General features: G+C 61.1%; 1 protein-coding gene across 9 annotated transcripts in view; it reads left to right on the forward strand.

The window, feature by feature from the left end:
* TSNARE1 (t-SNARE domain containing 1) overlaps positions 1-22254 on the forward strand; it is a 117413-nt gene that overhangs the window by 72333 nt on the left and 22826 nt on the right. For 2 of the 9 annotated variants that reach the window (XM_005215221.5, XM_059893304.1), the window contains exons 11-13: positions 440-512; positions 1755-2189; positions 6973-21028. In XM_005215221.5, coding sequence (XP_005215278.1) covers positions 440-512; positions 1755-2189; positions 6973-7553 — 1089 coding nt within the window. In that variant the 3' untranslated portion in view covers positions 7554-21028. 9 annotated transcript variants of the gene reach the window in all.

Genomic DNA, 22254 nt, shown 5'->3' on the forward strand with positions numbered 1-22254 from the left:
CACCCACGTGTGCCGGCCATGCTGGGTGCCAGGTGTACAGAGAGGGGCAGGTCGGCCCCTCAGTCGAGGAGCCGCAGGAGGGGACGAGGAGTGAGGTGTCTACAGGACTGAGGGGCCTGCGGGAGGTGCACTGAGCCCTCCATTCCGGACATCCTCCTCTCCTCTGGTCAGGCCTGCGGGTCAGTGCTGGGGACGCCGTCCTGCAGAAGACTGCACCCTTCAGGGGCCAGCGCGGGGTCCTCTGCACCCAGGGAGGGCGCTCACGGCCCTGGGATGCTCAGCGTGGGCTTTGACCTTCGTGTTGGGGGACAGTGCTTCAGATCCCAGCAGTGTTTTTGAGTTGAGGGGTCGCCCTTGGCTCATTTCTGGTTCTTGGCTGTGCCCTTGACCTCTGAACTGTGGCCCCAGGGACCTAACGGCTGTCCTCTTCTTTCCACAGAGCGACCTGTTAGATGTGAACCAGATCATCAAGGACTTGGCCTCCATGGTTTCAGAGCAAGGAGAGGCCATCGGTGGGTACCCACAGCATCTGCCAAGCCACCTGCCCTGCCTGCCCCAGGCCGTCCTCGGGGGTGCCCTGTGTCTGGCTTCGACCCGAATCCTTCCAGCAACTGCCCCAGGGAGGGGTGGGCATGGTCTGGCGGGGTTGCCTGGCACACAGTGGGGCCTGGGCAAGTTCCGGCGGTCCAAGCCTCTGCTGGCCGCTCTCCATGCCCTCCCCACCACCCTGGGTCGGCCCAGCCCCTCAGGAAGGCCAGCCCGGGGATGCCCCTGAGGGGCGGGCCCCTCTTCCTGCTCGTGGGAGCGTCGGGGCCACCTGCCCCTCACCCTGCGCCTTCCTCCCAGGAGCGTGTGTGGTGGGGACTGGCTGTGCGGGGAGAGCTGTCCTGCCCCTGCGGTGGCTCCATTCCCTCCACGCGAGGGCCCCCGCCCCACCAGCCCGGCTGTCTAGCTGTGTGGCCACAAGGCTTTCCTGCTCCTCCCCCTGTACCCGGGTGCCTGGGGCGGTGCTAGGCCACAGCATGCGGCCCTCAGGAGTGAGGTGGCTCCCAGTGCCCAGAGCCACTTGGTAACAGGCAGCTTGTGGCCAGGGCCCAGGCCTCCCCACACCCCTCTGCACCCTGATCTCGGGCTGAGTCGTCGCCTCAATGGAGCCTGGAGGCCGGGGCGTGCTGAGGCGCAGGCGTGTATTGCTCCCCAAGAGGCAGCCCAGCCCCCACCCTGGTGTGTGCTGCATCCCCAGGAGCAGAGCGAAGGAGGGGGTTGGGCCGTGCCGCCTGCCAGCCCCTCACTGGTCCGCAAGCCTGGGTGCCCACGGGACCCCCGCTCCTGCTGTGGGCAGCTCTGGGCATCACCCGTCCTGGCTCACGGCACCTCTCCTGGGACCCTCTCTGTCTCCACGTGCTTGATTACCTCTGTGGGTGACCGTCTCAGGGTGGGTGTGCAGAATGCTTTGTACGCTCCAGATGGACACCCAGGTGTTTCCTGGATGGTCACCAGATGGTCACTCGGTCTCAGCGATGGGCCAATGAGGAGGGCCTCTCTGCTCTCGCCGGGTGGGGGGCTGGCGAGGACTGACCTCCAGTGCTATGCCTGCTGGAGAGGTGGGCCCCAGTGCCCAGAATAGCCACAGCCCAGGACCCCGCTGCGTGCTGGAGTGGGTGTCCCCGGGACGGCGGGTGTCGGTGAGGCCCGCGTCCCCCGCACGGGCGGTGGGGCCAGCCTGCTGCCCTCAGCCTCCGGTGCCTTTCCAGGGTCAAGCAGCAGCAAGGCCCCGTGCGGGCGCAGCTCCAGCCCCGAGCCCGCTGTGGCAGCCCTGCTGCCCGGGCCGGGCCCCCACTCACGCACCAAGACGCGGAAGCCCAACTTCAGCCCCCAGGAGACGGAGGTGCTGGTGCAGAGGGTGACGCGCCACTACCCGCTGCTGTTCGGGGCGCTGCGGGGCCCGCCTGCCCGCAAACACCGCGTGTGGAGCAAGATCCTGCAGGCGGTGAACGCGCTGGGCTACTGCCGCCGGGACCTGGGCGACGTCAAGCACAAGTGGCGCGACCTGCGCGGGGTGGTGCGCCGGAAGCTGGCCGAGGGCCCCCGCACCCCCACTGTCCTCACGCCCATCGAGCGCATGGTGGCCGAGACCTTCGCGGCCCCGGGCACCCCCGGGGAGGGCCGTGCTGCCAAGCCCTTGCCAAGTAAGTGGCTCCCCACAGCCCGATCGGAGCCTCCAGCAAGGCCCGCTTTGCGTCCAGATGGGGAGGCCGAGGCTCCAGGCCAGGGAGGGGCACCGCTCGCTCACGTCACTCAGCCGCAGGCCAGGCCAGGCAGCGTCAGGGGCCCTCAGCCTCCCAGGGCACGCTGACCCCAGAGCCCCAGGCCCACCGCCGGCCACCTTTGCGGCCGCTCCTGAGCCCGGCTGGGTCTTGGCCGCCGCCTCCAGCTCCTCCTCCTCCTGCTCCTCATCCTCCTCCTCTCAAGACACCTCTGCAAGCCCGTCACAGCGCCCTTCACCACAGTAGCATCGGCTCCACTCACAGCTCGAAGCAGGGCCCCGCGGACCCTCGCCTCCCCCGTCCTGGGGAGCTACTGGAAGGACTTTAGGGAGAAGCTGGAAGCAGGACCACCTGCATCCTGAGGGCTGCCGAGCGGACAGCAGGAGGGCCTGCAGGAACAGCAGGGCCGTCGACGCCCCAGCAGAGGCCCCAGCAGACCTTTTCAGGGGGTCTGCACCAAACAGGTGGGGGCAGGTCAGAGATGCACATGCACCCAGGACACAGCCATGCCCTGAGCTGGACCGTCACAGGCCTGGACGACGGGGCAGGGCCTGCCTGTCAGTCACGGGGAGGCCGCCTGTTCTACCGGCAGAGCTAGGCCCGGCCTTGGGATGCTGCAGGTGGGCATACTCTAAGGCCCAGGGGAGCTGGCGGGGGGGCCCTGGGTGCTCAGACCCGTCCTGCTGGCCCCCCGCCTGGGAGCGGGGCAGGAGCTCGGTGGCCCCCGTGTGTGACTCTTGGTTCTGCAAGTTCCGCCATGAGGCCCAGCTCAGCCCAGACGTCCCACCCGCCCTAGTGGGCCGGCACCCCGTCCCCCATCCGCCGTGACCCTCAGGCTCTCGCCCACCGGGGCAGCCCTCAGTGCCTGGGCTGCACCTGTGTTTATGGGCGCCGTCTCTGCCTCAGGCCCTGGGCGGTCGAGGGAGATGTGTTCACTTCTGTTCAGTCGCTCAGTCTTGTCCGACTCTTTGCGACCCTGTGGACTACAGCACGCCAGGCCTCCCTGTCCATTACCAACTCCTGGAGTTTACTCAAACTGATGTCCATTGAGTCAGTGATGACATCCAACCATCTCATCCTCTGTCGTCCCTTTCTCCTCCCATCTTCAATCTTTCGCAGCATCGGGGAGATGTGTGCATGTAGCCATTTCTACCTCTGAGTTTTCACCAAAATGCGCGAATTCAGAGGCTCGTCCTCTCTTCCTAAGAGTTGGCTTGATGCGTGTTTGCGTCTGACAGGTCAGCCCACAGAGCACCAGCTGGTCTGTGCTGAGGGCTGTGCCCACAGCTGTGGTCACTGCCCGCTTGTCTGGGCAGCACTGGGTCCTTCTTGGGGGGAGAGGAAACAGCATAGAGAACTGCCCTGGTGCTCCCAGGGGTTCCAGCCCCGTTCCTACCGGGTCGCGAGCCCTGGTGCTGGCCCACCCCTGTCCTGTGCCGCCAGCCTGGCCATGCGTCGTTGCAGGGTGGGGTGGACCCGCGGTGCTTTACGTGACACTGCCTTTCCCCCTGTTGCCGCAGAGGGGTGTCCTCTGGTGTTCCAGGGTGGCTCAGCTGTGCTGCTGGGGCGACGTCTTGGGGGCTTTGCTGACACACCCAGCAGGCCCCTGCTTGAAGCCCCTGGTCCCCACTTGGGGCTGCACGGTCGTCAGAACCAGCTGCGTGGTGCGGGGACGCCGGCGGCCGGCACGTGCTAGTGTCCTGGGGGGCAGCGGTGTTCCCAGACCCTGCTGGCCGTCTTCACAGTGGCTCTCTGTGTGCAGAGCTGTTCCCGGCTTGGACTCACCCATTCTGAGGGGCTGCCAGGCCCCAAGGACAGACAGTGCCAGGCGCTCTGTCCTGACACTCAGGCGGGCCAGGGCCCACGCTGGGCGGGTGGGCGGTGCCCATCCCTGCAGCCTCTGACCTCTGGAGGCCAGACTCCCCATTTGTGCCTCCCCCGCCCCCGCTCCGGGTGACCGGAGGGTCTCCTCTCTGTAATTGCTTGTGTTGTCTTGATTTGCAGATAGTATTGAAGCCGGCCTTGAGGCTGCGTCCTCGCACACAGAGGCGGCCAGTGAGCTCCTCGCTGGAGCCAGCCGGCACCAAGTAAGTCAGTGTGAGGGCACAGCCCTCCGCCCCTGCCCGCACCAGAGGGGCAGGCCCTCAGGGTCTTCTCTGCGCCCAAACCGACTGCTATGGGGGAGGGGAGAGGTAGGGGTGTGGGCCGCGTGCCCAGGGCGGTCAACCTTGCCTGCCCGGTCTGCACCCCCACCGAGGCTGTGTCCCAGGCCTCTGTCCCCGGCTCAGCAAGCGAGAGGCAGGGGTGAGGGGTGAGCGTCTCCCAGGGGCGGGTCTCGCTGCCGTGGGCACCAGCGGGGCTGCGGCTCCCCAGCCCGGTGTGCAGCACCTGGCTGCCCCGACAGGAGGCCCAGTGGCTTCGGCTGTCCTGGAATGGGATGCTGTGGAGAGGGCTCCCTGTCTGCCCTGGGCCAGGCGCGGGGCTGGAGCTGGCAGGGCCTCGCCACTTGGAATGTGTCGGCTGGCTCCGGGACAGTAAGGACCAATGTCTGACCTTCGTTTGCTTGAGGCGGGGCATCAGGCAGCTCTGGGGACACAGCCGTGACACAGCCGTGAGCCCCTGGCCGGGCCTGGGTCCAGCAGGAAGTGGGCGCTGCGAGCATCCTCGTGCCTGCTGCCTGCCCCCAGGCCCCCTGCTCCGTGCCAGGCCCTCGCTCAGAGACGGAGCCCCCAGAGCCTGTGTTCCCCAGATCTCGCGTCCTAGGGGTGGGGCGGCCGGATGGTGCAGTCCAGTGACACGGGGCCCTGTGCCTGCTGAGGCAGGGAGGGCTTCCCGGGGCATGCCGAGCAGGAGCCAGGGCAGAGGCTGAGGAAGGGGCTGCCCAGGCAGGCTCAGGGTGCCACGGCCAGGGGCTGGACCTGTGTGGGCCGTGCCACTGGGGCCAGGGAGGGGCCGGGGAGGTGGTGGACGCTGTCCATGCTCCCCGGGGGCTTTGGAACGTCGGCACTGTGCTGGGAGAGGGACTCGGGGTGCCTCCAGGTAGGAGGGGCGCACGGTGGGGCCGGCCACAGGGGAGAGCAGCCCCTCCCAGCAGAGCCTCCGTCCCCAGGCCTCCCCCGGTGGGGAGCCCGGAGGCCATCGGACTCTGCAAGGGCGCGTTGTGGGGGCACCCGCTGGGCCCACTGCTGGCTGCCCCTTTTTTGTATCGGGGCCCCCTGACTCCTCGGCCAGGGCAAGGGTTGGGCACACGTGACAGCTGGTGTGGCTGCCGGGGGTGGCCTGCGTCTGCAGGGTGGGGCGGGGCAGGGCTGCGGCGTCTGGTGGCGGCTCGGCGCCCTCTGCCCACACAGCCTGCCTCCCAGAGAGAGGGCACCGCCGGAACTGGCAAGCATGGTGGGCTCCCCGGGCCTCCAGAGAGAGGGCACCGCCAGAACTGGCAAGCACGGCGGACTTGTCGGAAGCCCAGCCTGGCCTCTGCCGCAGGAATGCGGAGCTGGACATTGCCCGCCGAGGGCCTCACTCCCGAAGCCTCATCTCAGGAGAGAAACAACGAGCCGGCAGGGCAGCTGACTCCTCCTCGTGCCCCCAGGGGCCACCGGGTCAGAAGGATCAGCACGAGCCTGGACTGTGGAAGGAGGAGGAGGACGAGGAGGTGGTGGCGGGCGGCCACCCGTGCCTGGGCTGCAGCAGGCTTGGAGCCTGGCCTGCCTGTTACCAGAGGCGCGTGGGCCCGGTGCTCTGGGGTGAAGCTACCCTCCCAAGGTGGGACCCTGCCCCATAGGTGAGGTGAGGGGGCTCCGCCCAGGAGGTGGCCTACGGTGGCCACCACGCAGGAAGCCCTCCGGCTCCCGCCCGCTGCCTGAGGTGCTGGGAGGTGTCGGCAGGACAGGTATCACGGCCTCTGGCCTTCCGCGTGCAGACAGGGCTTTGAGACCCAGAGGAGAGGAGGGCGTCCCGCAGTCACACGGCTCCCGGGAGGTGGAGCTGGTTTTGGAGCCCAGCGTGTAAGGGTCCAGGTCTCAGCTTCTCCTGGAGAAGTGCTGCTTTTATGTCCACTCTGCTTATCTTCCTGGTCGTCCACGTGGCGGATGGCTGGCTGGACAGACAGATGAATGGAGGGTTGGGGAGATGGACAGATGGACTGAAGGGCTGGAAGGGGATTAGCACAAGCACGTGGCTGGACAGACAGAGACGTGGGTGAATGATGGCTGGGTGTGTGGGCTGGCTTATGGGTGGACGGCTGAGAGATGAAGTGGATGGACGGGAAGATGCACACGGATGGATGGGTGGATGGAATGAAGGAGGTGGGCTGATGGAGGGACGGGTGGATGCTCGACCAGCAAACGGGCAGACAGATGAAGGGATGGATGTGTGGGTGGATATGTGTAGGTAGACAGATGGACAGACAGGACAGTGGGTAGATGATGGCCAGATTGGGTGAGCAGACAGACAGACAGACAGATGGCAACCTAGCGGTGGCACCTTGGCCTTGGAGCCGCCAGGTTGGAGTTTTTTCTCAGCATCCCTGGAGGACATCCTTTGCCCTCTGAGTCTCAGCGTCCTGTGAGGGCGCTGCTGCCGACCACGGGCCCCGAGAGAGGCCGAGATCGCTGTGTGTGCAGAGGGCCTCGTGCACTGAGGGCCCTCCCTGCACTGCCCGGGTCCTGGCTGGCGAAGGCTCACGTTTCCCGTCTCCCCCTGCTAGCTGACAAGGAAGACGAGGCCCCCGGCTGCCTGTGGTTCCCCCTGCGGATGCTGGATGGGCCAAGCCCGCCCGAAGCCGACCCTCTGGACCCCCGAGGAGCCTTCCCCGTGGCTGCCTCCTCACCCTCCCCACCCACCTCCCCGGGCTCAGCGCCCCCGGCGGCTGCGCTTCCTGGGCCCCCCCGGCCCTCGCCGCCCACCTCGGCAGGATCCCAGCCCTCTGGGAAGGCTGCGGGGCCCGAGGCCTCGGAGCTGGAGCGGCGGCTGCTGGATGCACAGCGGCGGCAGGGTGCCCTGCTCAGCGCCTGGTCCCAGCAGCAGAGCACGCTGATGGCCCAGCAGAACCTCCTGCTGGAGCGGCTGACTGAGCAGAGCCAGCGGCTGGCTGATGGCGTCGAGGCTCTCACCCAGACCCTGGGGAGGCTGGTGGAGGCCCTCCCGGCCCGGGGTGCCTCGCCCACCAGCCCAGCCGGCTCCCCGGGGGGCGGGACCGGTTGCAGGCCGGCCAAAGCCTCCCAGGGCAGCCGTACTGGTCCAGAGGCCTTCTCAGGGATGATCCTGAAGGTGGAGGAGGAAACCTAGGGTCCGAGCCCCACGGGCCCTAGGCGGAGCCGGAGAGGACACGGGACATCGCCAGCGTGCCCCTTCTGTCCTGCCAGCACCTGTGGGCCCAGCGACCCCGGGGAGTACAGGAACGAGGTCTGCTCAGGGACGATGTGGGGGATGGCAGAGCCCCACCCTCCCATCCGGCACGTGCACGCAGGCACAGCACCTCCAGACCACTGCCTGGTGTGTAGACCCTGGAAGTGTGCCTCAGCCGGGCACCCAGAAGACGCCCAGTGTGTGCCCCAGAGTGACTCCTGGGAGCCCCGCTGCTCTGCAGGTGTACAGACTGGGGTGGGGGCTGGGCCCCTGCGTCTGCTTGGTTTTGCCCCAAGGGACCCACGCCTGAGGGCCTGCGGTCATTGTTTATGTCTACGATGAGAGATGTATGTGTGCACAAATATTCCTTGGTACTCGTCGGGGTGGGGTGCCATTTTATACCTACTGACTTTTTTTGGAAAAATATTTTTCTTATATAAATATAAAATAACAACATTAAAAAACGAAAGCAGTGACGCGGGCGATGCTGACAGAAAGCGAGGTGCAGCCGGTCTCTCCTGGTGGTGGTCTGTCCCCTGCGGTTCCCCGCAGGCAGCCCTCAGCCCTCCCTGGGCTTGCGATCCGCCTCGCCTGTGACCCTAGGATGGGGCGGCCCTTCGGGGCAGTCCCAGGAGGCAGGCTCATGGCCGGCCACGTGCTTCAGTGGGGGTCGGGGCCCTTGTGGCCCTGAGGCCGGGCTCCGCTCCGGCTTCCCCTTTGCCTCCTTCTCCGGACTTGTGATAACAGCCTTTTCCGGAAGTAGGACGCTGAGGTCTTGGCAGGAACCAGACAGTGAGCTGACCCCCAGGCTCCCGGGGCAGCCCGGCTCGGAAGGAGCTGAGCACAGGGTGGAACCTACACGGAAGGAGGGATGTATCGTGGTTTCACTGTTTCCCGCGGAGCCAGCGGTGAGTCAGTAACTCTCGTCCACAAAAGCCCCCAGGTTGCTTAGTGGCCTATCCAGCACTCTGCAGCGTGGCCAGCGTCCTTCCAACCTCCTCGTCCCTGTGGTCAGACGAGACCGGGTGTTCTCCAGGGTGGCCTTTCCTGCTGCCCTGCAAAGGTTGGGTGTATCTCAGGTCTGCTCTTGGTGGATAAACTGCAGGTTAGGGGTGGTTCAGACTGTAAAGAGTCTGCCAGCCATGCGGGAGACCTGGGTTCAATCCCTGGGTCGGGAAGATCCCCTGGAGAAGGAAATGGCAGCCCACTCCAGTGCTCTAGCCTGGAAAATCCCGTGGACAGAGGAGAGTGATAAGCTATAGTCCATGGGGTCACAAAGAGTCGAACACTACTGAGAGACTTTTACTAGGAGCCCACGCGGGAAACAGATTAATGTGGAAAAAGCTGTGGTTGTAAAGGCTTTGCTGGTTTGCAGGGAGAAGCGAAATAGCCAGGCTTGTCCCCTCCCTGCAACCCCCTCACCTCACCAGTTACCCCAGCACTGAGCTGGAGGCATCTCTGAGGCCGGCCCTGAGATCCGGGTTCCTGGCAGACAGGTCTTTCTGGCTGGGGGAGGGCCCCGCAGGCCTCTGGGGGACCCTCAGAGGGAGGAAGAAGCATCACGTGAGCCCACAGGCAGCTGTCACGTAGTCTGCAGGGGGCAGGAGGGCCAGCATCGCAGAATAAAAGGTTCAGGCCCGCCAGGTGTGGAGGTCTGCACCCCGGGACCTGAGCAGGTGACTGTGTTAGAAGTTGAGGCTTTTAGAAGGGATCGAGGTGAAGTGGGATCCCTGGGGTGACTTCCATCTCAGTGTGAAGAAGAAATGAGGACAGAGATGCGTGTGGGGGGATGGCTGTGTGAGGACCCGGGAGGAGGCGGCCAGCCACACGCCAGGGGAGAGGCCTGTTCGCCCTCATCTCTGACCTCCCGCCTCCAGGACGGGGGTGGGCAGGGGTTGCATTTCTGTTAGAGCTGCCGAGTCTGTGTTATTTGATTCGGCAGGCAGCTGTTACTGGCCCATGCAGACCCCAGAGGAATCAAGCAGATACCTAACGTAAGATAGTTTCTAAGGAATATTTTTAAAATGAGGTGAAGTCACAAATATGAGTAGTAGTAACATGATCAGAAGTGACCCAGCATGTCTGGAAAGGGCCAGTGACAACTTTTAAGAACAAAGAACTCGGCGGGAAGCCTGGCAGCATCCTTGGTCACAGATGACATTTGAGGCTTAGTTGGAGAAATAGCAACACGACAGGAGACCTTAGAAGGTGGGAAGGGTGACAGAGAGATGAAAGGGTGCAGAGGACCAGAAATCCAGCCTGGGTCTGGCAGGGTCCCAGGAGAAGAAAATCGAATGAGGAAAGGTGGTGTGTGACCCCCTGACCCGCCGTCCGGCAGACGGGGGTGGGGGGCACGCACAGCACCGGGTGGCTCCAAGTGCTGGGAAACCTCGGCCCCTGAGCGGGAGGCCGGCTCAGGAAGGGGGACAGAGCGACAGCCCCACCCCCACCAGCTCAGTCACAGGCTCAGCAGTGGAGGCCGTGGGGAGACCAGGCCCAGAGAGGGACTGTCACCTGGAATCAGGCCCCAGGCAAAGCCACCTCAGGACAAAGAGGACTGAAAGCGTGAGGGTCTGTTGCCAAGGGACTTTGACAAGAAGAGCCTCTGAAGGGCGGACTGCAGGATGGCCCCAGGAGGAAGGTGTGTGACACGGGCGGTGAGCCAGGAAGCCGGTCGATACAGGACTGATGGTGAAACCGTTTCATATCAAGCAATGGACTTGGAGTGTGCTGTCTGATTTGCGTGGGTCAATGTTTCCGAAAGACGGAACAGCAGTGGGGCAATGACAGTGTGTTGGTTGCAAAGGGTGATTACATTATTAATTTTGGTGCCTGTTAGTAGCTATATGTGGTTAAAAACTCAAGGGTTCCTTCACTGAAATTGAAAACTTACACTCTGCAAATGACTCTGTTAATAGGATAAAAAGGCAAGCTACTTACTGGGAGAAAATGTATATCACATATCTGATATAGGACTTGTATTCTGAATGTATTGAGAGCTCTCCAAATCCAGCTACAAGAAAACAAACACTTGAATTAGAAAATTTGGGCAAAAGATTTGAGCAGGTCCTTCACCAAAGAAGATACATAGATAGGAAAAAAGGAATAAGAATGCAACTAAGCAGACAAAACTCATTACTGAATAAAAAAGGGGGGAAAAGAGAAAATAATATAGAAGACAATAGATAAATAGAAAACCCGCGGCAAACCTTTGGTATTGAGTCCAGTAAACAGGTTAATGTGGATGGACTCAAAGAGCCCATTAAACGTCGAGACTCAACAGAGTGTAGGAAAAAACATCTCTTTGCCATTTAAAACTAATCCAGTAAAACGTAAGGACAAGAAGGTGAGAAAGTGTAGAGAAAGACATGGCAGTCAGAGCTGGGAAGAATGTGGGGGGCTAGCCCTATCAACATCACTCATATAAGTAAATGTCAATATATTAAATAGGACAGCATGGCCGGTTCAGCTCTTCAGAAAGACGAACAATCCTTCATCTCTGTACACTTAAAACAAGCTCCAAATAGATGGGTAAAGCCGGAACTGCCTGCCTGCAGAGGGAGTCCATCCTGAGAGGGGAAGGTGTCAGCATGGGCACAGAGCAGGAATTCGTTAAGATGGTGCAGGTTTCACTGATAACCAGCAGCTGACTCACCAGACCCTCAAACAAGTAACACTCGGCAGATAACACCCAGTCTTCTCCAGGACGCCTGGATTTTGATCATGACTTAGGTCGAAGACCAAGTGTCAGCAAACTTCAAAGAATCAGTAAATGGGTGAAACACTGCAATTATTCAAAAATGCAATTAGGAAAATTCTCTCATTAGATAGCATCAGCACAAAAAGAAAAATTTCCTTGTATGTTGGGAAATATTTTAAACAGTTCTAAATAATTGGGAAGTCAAGAAGAATAAATCATTAACGGATATGTAAAAGTACATAATTGAATAATAATGAAAATACTGCATGTCAAAATCTGTGGGGGTACTTCAAAGGAAATTAATAGCCTTAAATGCTTATACAACAAAAAGAGAAAGGCTGGAAATTAATGAATTAAGATATTAAAAAGACATTAAATAAGAGTAAAATGACTGCAGAATAAACCCTGAGAAATTAGAAAGAAGAAGATTATAGAGACAAAGCAGAATTTATTACTGACGCTCCAATACTTTGGCCACCTGATATGAAGAGCTGACTCAGTGGACAAGACCCTGATGCTGGGAAAAATTGAGAGCAAGAGGAGAAGGGGGCGACAGAGGATGAGACAGTTGGATGGCATCACTGACTCAATGGGCATGAATCTGAGCAAACTCCAGGTGATGGTGAAGGACAGGGAAGCCTGGTGTGCTGCAGTCCACGTAGTCGCAAAGAGTCGGACACGACAGAGCAACTGGATGAGAACAACAAGGGCTGGCTCTTTGAAAAGACCACGAAAATGGACAAACCACTGGTAAGGTTGATCGCACATTGAAGGAACAGACATTCCAAAGTAATGAGAGAATTCTGTGAGCAGGCCTAGGCCAACAAGTTTGGAAACGGGCAAATGGACAGATTTCTAGAAAAGTACAATTTGTCGACACCAACTAAAGGGTAAAAGGATCGGTGGTCCTTGTAACCATTAAAGAAATGGAATGGGTCAGGAAGACCCCCCCTCCACTGTGGAGACTGGTCTTTGATGTATGTTCTACCCAACTTTCAGAGCAGAGATCCAGTCTTGTACAAACATTCCTGGACCACGGGAAAAAGGGAAATTCCTAAATATGTAACAGTAGGTCGAATCAGAGATGGCATACATTCAGGAGAGGGACATTACGGGCCCATCTGTCTCGTGGACACAGACCATCAGAGCACAGCATGCGCTGACCATGCTGAGCCCTGTGGCCTGCCTTTTGGTGGTTTAGCAGGAAACCAGGAAACACTGGCTTTGGGGAAAATAATGTCCTCCCACCCCCACCCAGGGTGCTGCTTCTGGGGGCGGATGACGGAGGATGCTGAGCTGAGAACAGCCCCCTCGTCCCCCACCCTTGGGCGGCAGCAGACAGCAAGAATGCCTGTCCTGGCTCCTGGGTGCTCAGCGGAGGTTGGCCTTCTCCCTTCCTCCTGTCCTGCATGCTTTCCAGGTCCTCACTGCCCCTTTCCTGAAGGTCTTCACTCAGACACGTGCTCCTCAGAGAGGCATCCGCGATCCCTCTCACCCTCATAGCCACACGCCTGCACATGTGCCCTGGGAGTCCTTGTCCTCTTGGGCAGGTGACCTTCACCCGGCTGGGCTCTGGGTGCCCCGGCCCCCAGGACGGCGCTCAGCACGAGCCCATGCTTGGTCAGCACACACCGCGTGGCTCCTGCACCTCCTGCCCAGGTGTGGACGAGGCCGGGGCATCAGAGGCACCGGGAGGCAAAACGGGCGTGGTTCTGATCAGAAAGATAAGAGATGCAGAAAGAAGGAAGGTCTCCAGTGGGCCAGGCCCAGTGTCCGGTGCAGGCCTGAGGAGCGAGGGCACCTGAACTCATCCAAGTCCAGCAAAGGGCAGGACTCCGGGCAGCCTGGCCCAGGCCCGGAGCCTCCAGGGAGGACGAGGAGGGACTCCCCAGCCGGAGCCCTCCGTCCTGTCCCCAGTGACCTGAGAGCCACGAGGCCTCGCCCGGGCAGTGGGTGTGAACCCTGCTGCCCTGGCCGGGCTGGGAGCCCGCCCTGGAGGAGAGGAAGCTGCCTTTTCATTTGGAGGCGAGCTGGGTAAATAAGCAGCGATGGATTTGCCAAAGTCTGAGCCCTGGGTACCGAGAACACCGGAGAACCTCATTGTGATCGCATTGTTATAGCTTCTCCCTGCCGTCTGCTGAGAAATGTAGATGTGAGTTGGGTTCCAGGCGCGGGGAGGGACAGCTGGCGGGGCCACAGGGCCGGGGGCGGGAGGGTGGCCCGCACTTGGGCCTCGGGCTGGGCCCCAGGCCGGGCCCTTTCCCACCCTGCTCTGTTTGCTCCTCCAGTCCCTCTCGAAGTGATTGCCAGCAGAGACAGAACCCCAGCAAACATTTAAACCCATCTGCTCATTACTGGGCTCGCTGCGCCTGGGTGGATGGGCAGAGGTCACAGGCAGAGGTCACGGGCATAGCACAGAGAAACTGGGGAGCCCTGCACCCCACTCTGCCCCACCTGCCCCCGTGTCCTTGGCAACTCGGAGCAGCTTCAGGTTGGGTGGGTCTGCGTTCAAGCCTGTGGCCTAGTTTCAGTGTGACTCTGTGGGCTGCCCCTAGCCCCCCCCCGAACCCCCCCGCCCCAGCTCTCCGACAGGCGTGGGGACCAGACCTGGGTGGGGGGCACTTGGAGCCCACAGGCAGCAGGGAGCGGCTCATTTCCTGGGGCCCAAGGTGGGCAACTGCAGCCTCGAGCTCCTGTGGGCCTCTCCCAGCGAGGCCCCCTCACCCTTTTTTGCCCCGGGAAGAAGTCTGCTCAGGGGAGGTGAGCCTGCTCTTGGGGGTGGGCTCAGCCCTGATTTGGGGCCCCCTCCCGAGTTCTTCCTGCTGCACTAATCTCACGAGTAGAGCTCCCTTTGAGTGTGGGAGTCCAGCTGGGCGCTGGCAGTCAGCCTGGCACACGCCCCCGATTTGTAGACCAGGGTCAGGGATGTCCTTGAGGCCTGAGAGGAAGTGCTACAGAGATGACTGAAATGCCAGCCCTGTGGGCCAGACCTGGATGGAGGATAAATCCCCACAGCCTCCCAAGGGGGAAGGAAGTGTCTCAGGGCGGCGCGTGCATGCTCGGTCACTCAGTCATGTCTGACTCTTTGCAACCCCATGGACTATAGCCCGTCAGGCTCCTCTGTCCCTGGAATTCTCCAGGCAAGAATACTGGAGTGGGTTGCCATTTCCTTCTCCAGGGGATCTTCCTGATGCAGGGTTTGAGCCCCTGTCTCTTTTGTCTCCTGCACTGGCAGGTGGATTCTTTACCACTGAGCCACCTGGGAAGCCCCTGAGGGGTGGTGGGACTGTCTTAAGCTAGAAGTGCCTGCCTCCTGCTTCCCTCCAACCCCGAGGGGTACCTTTGAGCCCCCAAGATGAGAAGAGTCTCAACCCCTGCTCAGATGAACCCCATGAGGCCACACGGTGAAGGCTCGTCCAGGACTCCAAGACACACAGCCAGCACCGCTCAACCCCGTAGGGGCACGGGGGTGGGCAGGCCCTCGGGTGGTGCCTGTGTGTGCGTGTGCTCAGGCATGTTGTGCTGTGCATGAAGTTTATGTGTGTTCACGTGTGTGTTGTATGTGCCTGTGCACTGGTGTGCAGAGGTGTATGCCCCTAGCTTGCCTCCCAGACAGAGTTGGGAACCCGGAGATGGGCATGGTCCACTTCCTGGATGGGGCGCCAGGTGTGCAGAAAAGCTTCTCTGGGAGGCAGCTGGTCTGCAGGAGGCAGAAGAGAGAGCTGGACTCTGGGCAGAGGAAGAGCTGGACGCCCGGGGCCAGGCCTCCAGCCTCTGCGCTGCCCACCCCACCCCGGGAGGAGGCGGGGCGCCGGCCTGCACCTCACAGTTCCCGGTCCCTGGTCAGACAGGCCCTCTCCAGGGCGGGTCTGTAGAGAGCCCAGGCCCTGTCCACAGTGCCCCTGACCCCCAGCCTCCAGGCGGCCCTTCTAACAGAGCTTCCTCCTGGGCTGACAGTCCCAAGCTGGGCATCCGAGGGCAGGGTGGGCAGATGAGGGGCCAGGGGTCCCGCAGAAAGACGATGGTCTGGAGGAGGTAGGAGGCTCCCGGAGGCAGTGCCTGACGTCCGGCCCAGTCCTGGTGTTGACTGACTGGCTGTCCAGGGTGCCGGGCTCGCAGAGGACTCCGGCTCATGCCAGTGGCCCCAGTGTCTCCCCTGCAGGACCTTCCTGCCCCTGCCCCTGCCTGCTGTGTCGTGGGGAGGGCCGTGGGGACCTGTGGCCCCTGGAGAGGAAGGAGGAAGGAGGCTAAGGCTGTGGTCACCCCCAGGCGGGGGCTGGGCTAGGAGTGGGGAATTGGCTCCTCCGGAGAGGTGACGAGGGGACACCGCCCCTCAGTGGAGTGACGGGGATGGCTGTGTGCGTGGGAAGGTCCCTTTCAAGGCAGAAACAATGCAGTTTTGAAGTGGTAGGGAATTTGGGCTCATTTTCAGCAGCTGTATGCAAATTGAATGCAAATGAGCCTGCCTCCCTTCCAGTACCCAGGAGAGGCCCAGGGAAATGGGGTTCTGGAGAACCAGATCAGCCCAGCATCCTGTCCGCATGCATAGCAAGAACCCCCTTCTTCAGAAGCCGGGCCGAGTAGGGGACACTGCTGCTTCTGTAATGTGAGGACGGTCCCTGGAGTCCATCAGACTGGGTTCTAGTCCCAGCTCTGCAATGACTACCTGTGTATGACTGAGCACATCGCTGAGTCTCTCTGCTCTTTGTTTTCCTTTGCTGTAAAACACGAACTGATAATGCTGGTTGCCTGCGGAGCACTTAACACGGTGACTTGTTCCTATGGTGGTGGTGGGGATGGTGGTGGTGGTGTGGACTATAGTATTTTGTTACAGGCACCTGAGCTGACTGACACAGTGGGAATGCTGAGGGTGATGATGGTGATGATAATGGTGATGGTGGTGGTGGTGATGGTGAAGATGAAGATGGTGATGATGACGGTGATAGTGATGGTGATGGTGAAAATGGTGATAGTGGTGATGGTGGTGGTGAAGTTGGTGATGGTGATGTGATGGTGGTGATGATGGTGATGGTGGTGGTGGTGATGGTGAAGATGGTGATGGTGGTGATGGTGATGGTGGTGATAGTGGTGGTGGTGGTTATGGTAGTGATGGTGGTGATGGTGATAATGGTGAAGTTGGTGGTGGTGATGTGATAGTGGTGATGGTGGTGGTGATGTGATGGTGGTGATGGTGGTGATGTGGTGGTGGTGGTGGTGGTGGTGATGGTGATAATGGTGAAGTTGATGATGGTGGTGATGTGATAGTGGTGATGGTGATGATGGTGGTGATGTGATGGTGGTGGTGGTGGTGATGTGGTGGTGGTGGTGGTTATGGTAGTGATGGTGGTGATGTGGTGGTGGTGGTGGTGGTGATGGTGATAATGGTGAAGTTGATGATGGTGGTGATGTGATAGTGGTGATGGTGATGGTGGTGGTGATGTGATGGTGGTGGTGGTGGTGATGTGGTGGTGGTGGTGGTTATGGTAGTGATGGTGGTGATGTGGTGGTGGTGGTGGTGGTGGTGATGGTGATAATGGTGAAGTTGATGATGGTGGTGATGTGATAGTGGTGATGGTGATGGTGGTGGTGATGTGATGGTGGTGGTGGTGGTGGTGGTGATGTGGTGGTGGTAGTGGTTATGGTAGTGATGGTGGTGATGGTGGTGATGTGGTGGTGGTGGTGGTGGTGGTGATGGTGATAATGGTGAAGTTGATGATGGTGGTGATGTGATAGCGGTGATGATGGTGATGGTGGTGATGTGTGGTGGTGGCAGTGGTGGTGATGGGGATAAGAGCAAGTCCTCCACAACAGGTCTGGGACCGAAGCTGGGAGAAGGGAGAAGAAAGTGATCTCTGTCTGTGAGATGCTTGGATTGTCTGCAGAGGCCTCCCCAAGGTGGGGCTGACATCCCAACTTGTGTCCTTACCCTCCAACCCCCGGAGGCCTCTGTCCCTAGGAGCTCTGCTCTCCACGATGCCTCCACTGCCGCCTTGCCCTTCGGGGCTGCCAATATGCCTGACTTAGGGCGGCTGTGACATTGGCCTGGGGACCTTCCTTTCCAGAGGCCCTGCTGTGCCAGGAGGGTGGTGCAGGTGGGGGTGGAGAGCACAGGGAGGATGGCGAGCACTCCTGGCCCTCTCCCCCTGCCCCCACCACAGGACACACCCTGTGCTCGGTGCAGACGGCAGCCCCAGGCCCCGCTCCTTCCTCTGCACTGCTGTGCCCCCACCCCGCTGTCATCCTGCCTCCGGGACCTGCCTCCCCAGGCCTCCAGCTCCCCGGGCGGGCACGTGTGCGTCTCTACTCTCCTGGCCGACAGCACAGGCCAAGTGCAGCGTGAGTGTCAAGGACGGACCTGCCAGAGGAGCTGCTGCGCTCCCCACCGTGCAGTGAGGGTGGTCGGAGGATGGAGCTACAGCGTGCAGAGCCCCAGAGTGTGGCCAGTCCCCGTCCTGCTCTCGTGACAAATAGCCACTGTTGCCCGCTTTGTGGATATGGGGCTAAAACTCCGGAAAAGCCAGCACTTGCCCCAAATCGTGCGGCTGGTGACAGGGCGGGGTCAGAATTCGAATCCAGGTCTCTGATGCCTGGGCTTGCCTGCGCATCTCAGGATTTCTGACCGAACCAGACGAGTGTCGTGCTGGAAGGACCTGGCAGTGGGAGGAACCGGGGGGTAATGGCCGCAGAGAGACGGGGTGCAAGGGTCCGGGGGGGCAGCCCCCACCCCACCCGCCATGCGCAGACAGGGCTTCAGAGTGCTCTGGCAGCCCAGGGAATAATTGTCCTGTCCATCACCTCAAGCTGCTGGAGGTGGTCCGGAGAGGGTGATGGGCTTGGTTGGGGGGAGCAGCTCCTCAGTGGAGGGAGGGGCAAGGCTGGGGCGAGGGGGAGGCCTCCAAGCCAGGCCTCAGAACACATGGGCCACCTGGAGGCTGGCCACAGCCCCAAGGCTTGGATCCCAGAGGAATCCAGGTGGCTGGGCCCTGCCTTCCACAAACAGATATAGATTGTTTCATTGAAAACCTCAGTGCTACCAGGCCCACGGGACCAGGCCTCAGCTCTCCTGTGCTTTCTGCTGGGAAAGAAGGGGAGAGGGAGGCAGAACTGTAGCCCCCTCAGTGAGAAGCTGGGGGAAGCTCAGTGGAATTGATTGCTGTCCCTGGAACAGGCTCAGCTCTTACTGCAGCCCCATCCCAGGCCAGCCTCAGGTCTGAAGGGGTGTGGGCTCCTTGTCTGTGTGAGGGCTCAGATGCCGTCCTCCAGGGCGGGAGGTGCAGGGCAGGGTGGAGGGGGCTTGTGTCCCAGCTCTGTGCACCCCCCCTTCACTCAGCCAATCCTCACGTCTGCCGTCTGCAGGGCAGGCAGGAGGCAATGTGCCCGCTGTATAGAAGAGACAGGTGGGGTGTCGGGAATGGTTGGGGGGCACCCAGTGCAAGGAAGATCCCCGAATGGGGATGCGATGCTGGGGCCGCCCCTGGGCCTGATGTCGGGGTGATGGCGGCAGTGGTGACAGTGAGTGACGGGGGTGCCTGCAGGGCTGTCTGGTCCTGACCAGCTCCTCCCGGGAAAGGAATGGAGCTTAGAACTGGCCCAGCCTGAGTTCTGGCTGCGTTAATTACTTGCTGTGTGACTTTGACGAGGTCTTGTACAATCTCTGAGCCGTTCTTGTCTGGAGGAATCCCCTTGCCCAGGAAAACTGCCAGTAACTCCCGTCGGGAACCCAGCACAGCCAGGCCTTCTTGCAGCAAGCACTGTCTCCACCAGCACCATCGTGGGGGTGGAGGGCAGGACCCCAGCCTCAGACTGTCTGTGAGGAGAGAAGAGGCCCAGAGAGGCTCAGAGCCTTGGCCTGGGTCACTCAGCCAGTCGCGGGCCCAGCCCGGATGGAAACCCTGGTGCCTGAATCCTGGCCATACACCTCCACCTGCTGCCAATGCATTATTAATCCGGCCCTCCTTGGAAGACAAGCAGCGTGTCTGTTTACCTCTTGACAGCAGAGATGGTGAACAACAAAATTAAACCAAACAAACCGCCCAGACATCAAACAAGCTCTCCCTCCGAGCGCGTGCTCTGCAGATGGAAGGATGGGCGTGGGGCGTGGCTGCTGGGACTGAGGACGTGGTCTCTCTGGCGAATCATGGGCCTGCCTGTCTCCAGGGTGGGAGCGCTCTGGCCTAACCAATGCTTTCAGCAGGCAGGGGCGCCAGGCAGCCTGCCCAGGGTGGGTAGGTGTCCTGATTGGCAGCAGCTGCTGGCCGGCTGTCCTGGACGCATGGGGCGGAGAGGGGTGTGAGCAGGACCCGCGGTCCCCATGCTCTGCCCACAGCCTCCTGTTCTTCCCAAACAGTGAGGCCCAGCTCTCCTTCTTGACTGTGGCTTTTGGGGGGTTGTCTTCTTCTCAGTCCCAGCTGGTGGGAACCATGAGCCCCGAGAAGCCCCAAGTGGGCACTGTCGGATGAGTCCAGGAGGTCTGGGTTCAGAATCTGACTGAGGTGAGGGTGGGTGAGAAGTCTGATGGGTCTGACCCCATCCCTGGCCCTCTGTGTGTGCCCAGGTCTTGGTGTCCCCAGCCTGTGAATGGGCCGCAGCAGTGTCAGGCGAGAGCGTCAGCACCATGGACAGAGGCAGGGTGGCTGGACTCCGGGTCACCCTCTACAGGCTCAGACCCCAGGCCAGGGGGCAGTGTCTCACATTCGTCAGGCTGCGGGGCCCTGGGAGGGAGAGGACGGTCACTAAGCACTGTCCCTCCCCTTAAGAGGCTCCACCTGTTTCCCCGGTGTGCCGCCCTGAGGCCCCAGGGTCAGAGCTTTGTGCACACAGAAGCAGCAGGGGTGGCAGTTAGGCTAACCCCTGCCTGCACCACAAGCGCCCAGTGGCCCACCCGACCTCACACATCGGGGAGGTCCTGGGCGCACCGACTCCGTGTTCCCCACTTCCCTCCCCACTACCCCCGCCCCGGTTCTTCACCGTGGCTTCAGGAACATCTGATGACAGCTCATTAGTAATGCTGTCAACAGGGTTGATGAAAAGCCTCAGAAGAGGAACCCAAAGCGAGGGGACGCCTCTGATCCTGGATTGTTAAGCCGTCCCGGTGCTGTCACCGCAAGCAAGGCTTCTGCTGCGCAGACGGCCAGCGGCGTTGACGGCTGCTTCCCTTTCCGCTGGTCCAGCCTGCACTGCCGTCTGCCGGGAAAGGGGTCTGGGGCTCCACCTTGGTGCCCCCACACCGGAAGCATCAGCACCTGGAGGATTTCAGCTTGCTCTTGCCCTGGGGAGGGAGCCTCACCCTGGCACGGTGTCAGCTGTGCAGAGCTCACCTATTCCCCGGGTTTGCATCTTCCTCAGAACGCTCTCACCGCTGGCAGGAGAAGAGATGTGAAAACCAGAGAGGAGTGCACAGCTGTGAGCCTGAGGGTTCCGGGTGGGGTTGGTCAACTCAGGGCCTGCCCGAGTTACAGACCAGCACACACTCCTCACCAAACTGCCAGCCTCGGCACCAGCTGGCCTGTGCCGTCCGCTTTGGAGAAGAGGGTGAGAGGCTGGAGAGGCCTCAAGGGCCACCGAGGGTCATGTGGCTGGCTAGCGCAGGATTTCCAACCCCTTTGTTAAACGGGGCTCGTCCCGTCCCCTCTGTGTCAGTCAGCACAGGCTGTTTGGCTGCATTAATAAATGAGCCCAGGGCTGAGTTTGGCTCTTGGCTTGTGTTGCAAACCCATAGCGGGATGGACGTGCCTTTGCTCTTGTGTTTGACTCTGGAATCCAGACCGATGGGCGGCCTCCCCTTGCCAGGCTCACGGCAGATGAGAGCAGTGGAAGAATTGAACAGAAGCTTTGAGGGTCTGCTTGGGAGCAGCAAGTGACCCTTGGCCATGCTGCACCCACTGGGCCCTTCATAGGCCAGAGCGGGGCTGGCGGGGCTGCAGTGGGTGGTCCTTCAGGGAGGGAGGGAGAAGCCCAGGAGAACAGCTGTGCATTTTTGAGCAGTGGTCCAAATCTCCCCCTGCTCAGAATCGCACCTCTACACCCAGCAAGCCGCCTCCACCCCAACTTCCATTCCCCTCCTCTCGTGGCCTCCGGCCAGGCCTGCCCTCCCTAGGGGTCTGGGGACTGACCACCCTGCTCCATTCCCTGGACTTGGGGATTTGTCACCACAGACACACACTAACCTCAGTGACCCTCCCCCCGCCCCCCCACCCCCCCGGCCTCCACCCGGGTTTGAACCTTCTCCCTTCTCACCCCCTGGACCTGCTCCCTTCTCACCCCCTGGAGCTGCTCTCCCTTCTCACCCCGGACCTGCTCCCTTCTCACCCCTGAACCTGCTGTCCCTTCTCACCCCCTGGACCTGCTCCCTTCTTACCCCGGACCTACTCCCTTCTCACTCCTGGACCCGCTCTCCCTTCTCACCCCGGACCTACTCCCTTCTCACCCCCTGGACCTGCTCTCCCTTCTCACCCCTGGCCTGCTCTCCCTTCTCACCCCTGGCCTGCTCCCTTCTCACCCCCTGGACCTGCTCTCCCTTCTCACCCCTGAACCTGCTGTCCCTTCTCACCCCCTGGACCTGCTCCCTTCTTACCCGGACCTATTCCCTTCTCACCCCGGACCTATTCCCTTCTCACTCCTGGACCCGCTCTCCCTTCTCACCCCGGACCTTCTCCCTTCTCACCCCCTGGACCTGCTCTCCCTTCTCACCCCGGACCTGCTTCCTTCTCACCCCTGAACCTGCTGTCCCTTCTCACCCCCTGGACCTGCTCCCTTCTCACCCCGGACCTACTCCCTTCTCACTCCTGGACCCGCTCTCCCTTCTCACCCCCTGGACCTGCTCTCCCTTCTCACCCCGGACCTGCTCCCTTCTCACCCCTGAACCTGCTGTCCCTTCTCACCCCCTGGACCTGCTCCCTTCTCACCCCGGACCTACTCCCTTCTCACTCCTGGACCCGCTCT

The sequence above is a fragment of the Bos taurus genome, chromosome 14 (assembly GCF_002263795.3).
Source record: "Bos taurus isolate L1 Dominette 01449 registration number 42190680 breed Hereford chromosome 14, ARS-UCD2.0, whole genome shotgun sequence".
NCBI classification, from domain to species: domain Eukaryota; kingdom Metazoa; phylum Chordata; class Mammalia; order Artiodactyla; family Bovidae; genus Bos; species Bos taurus.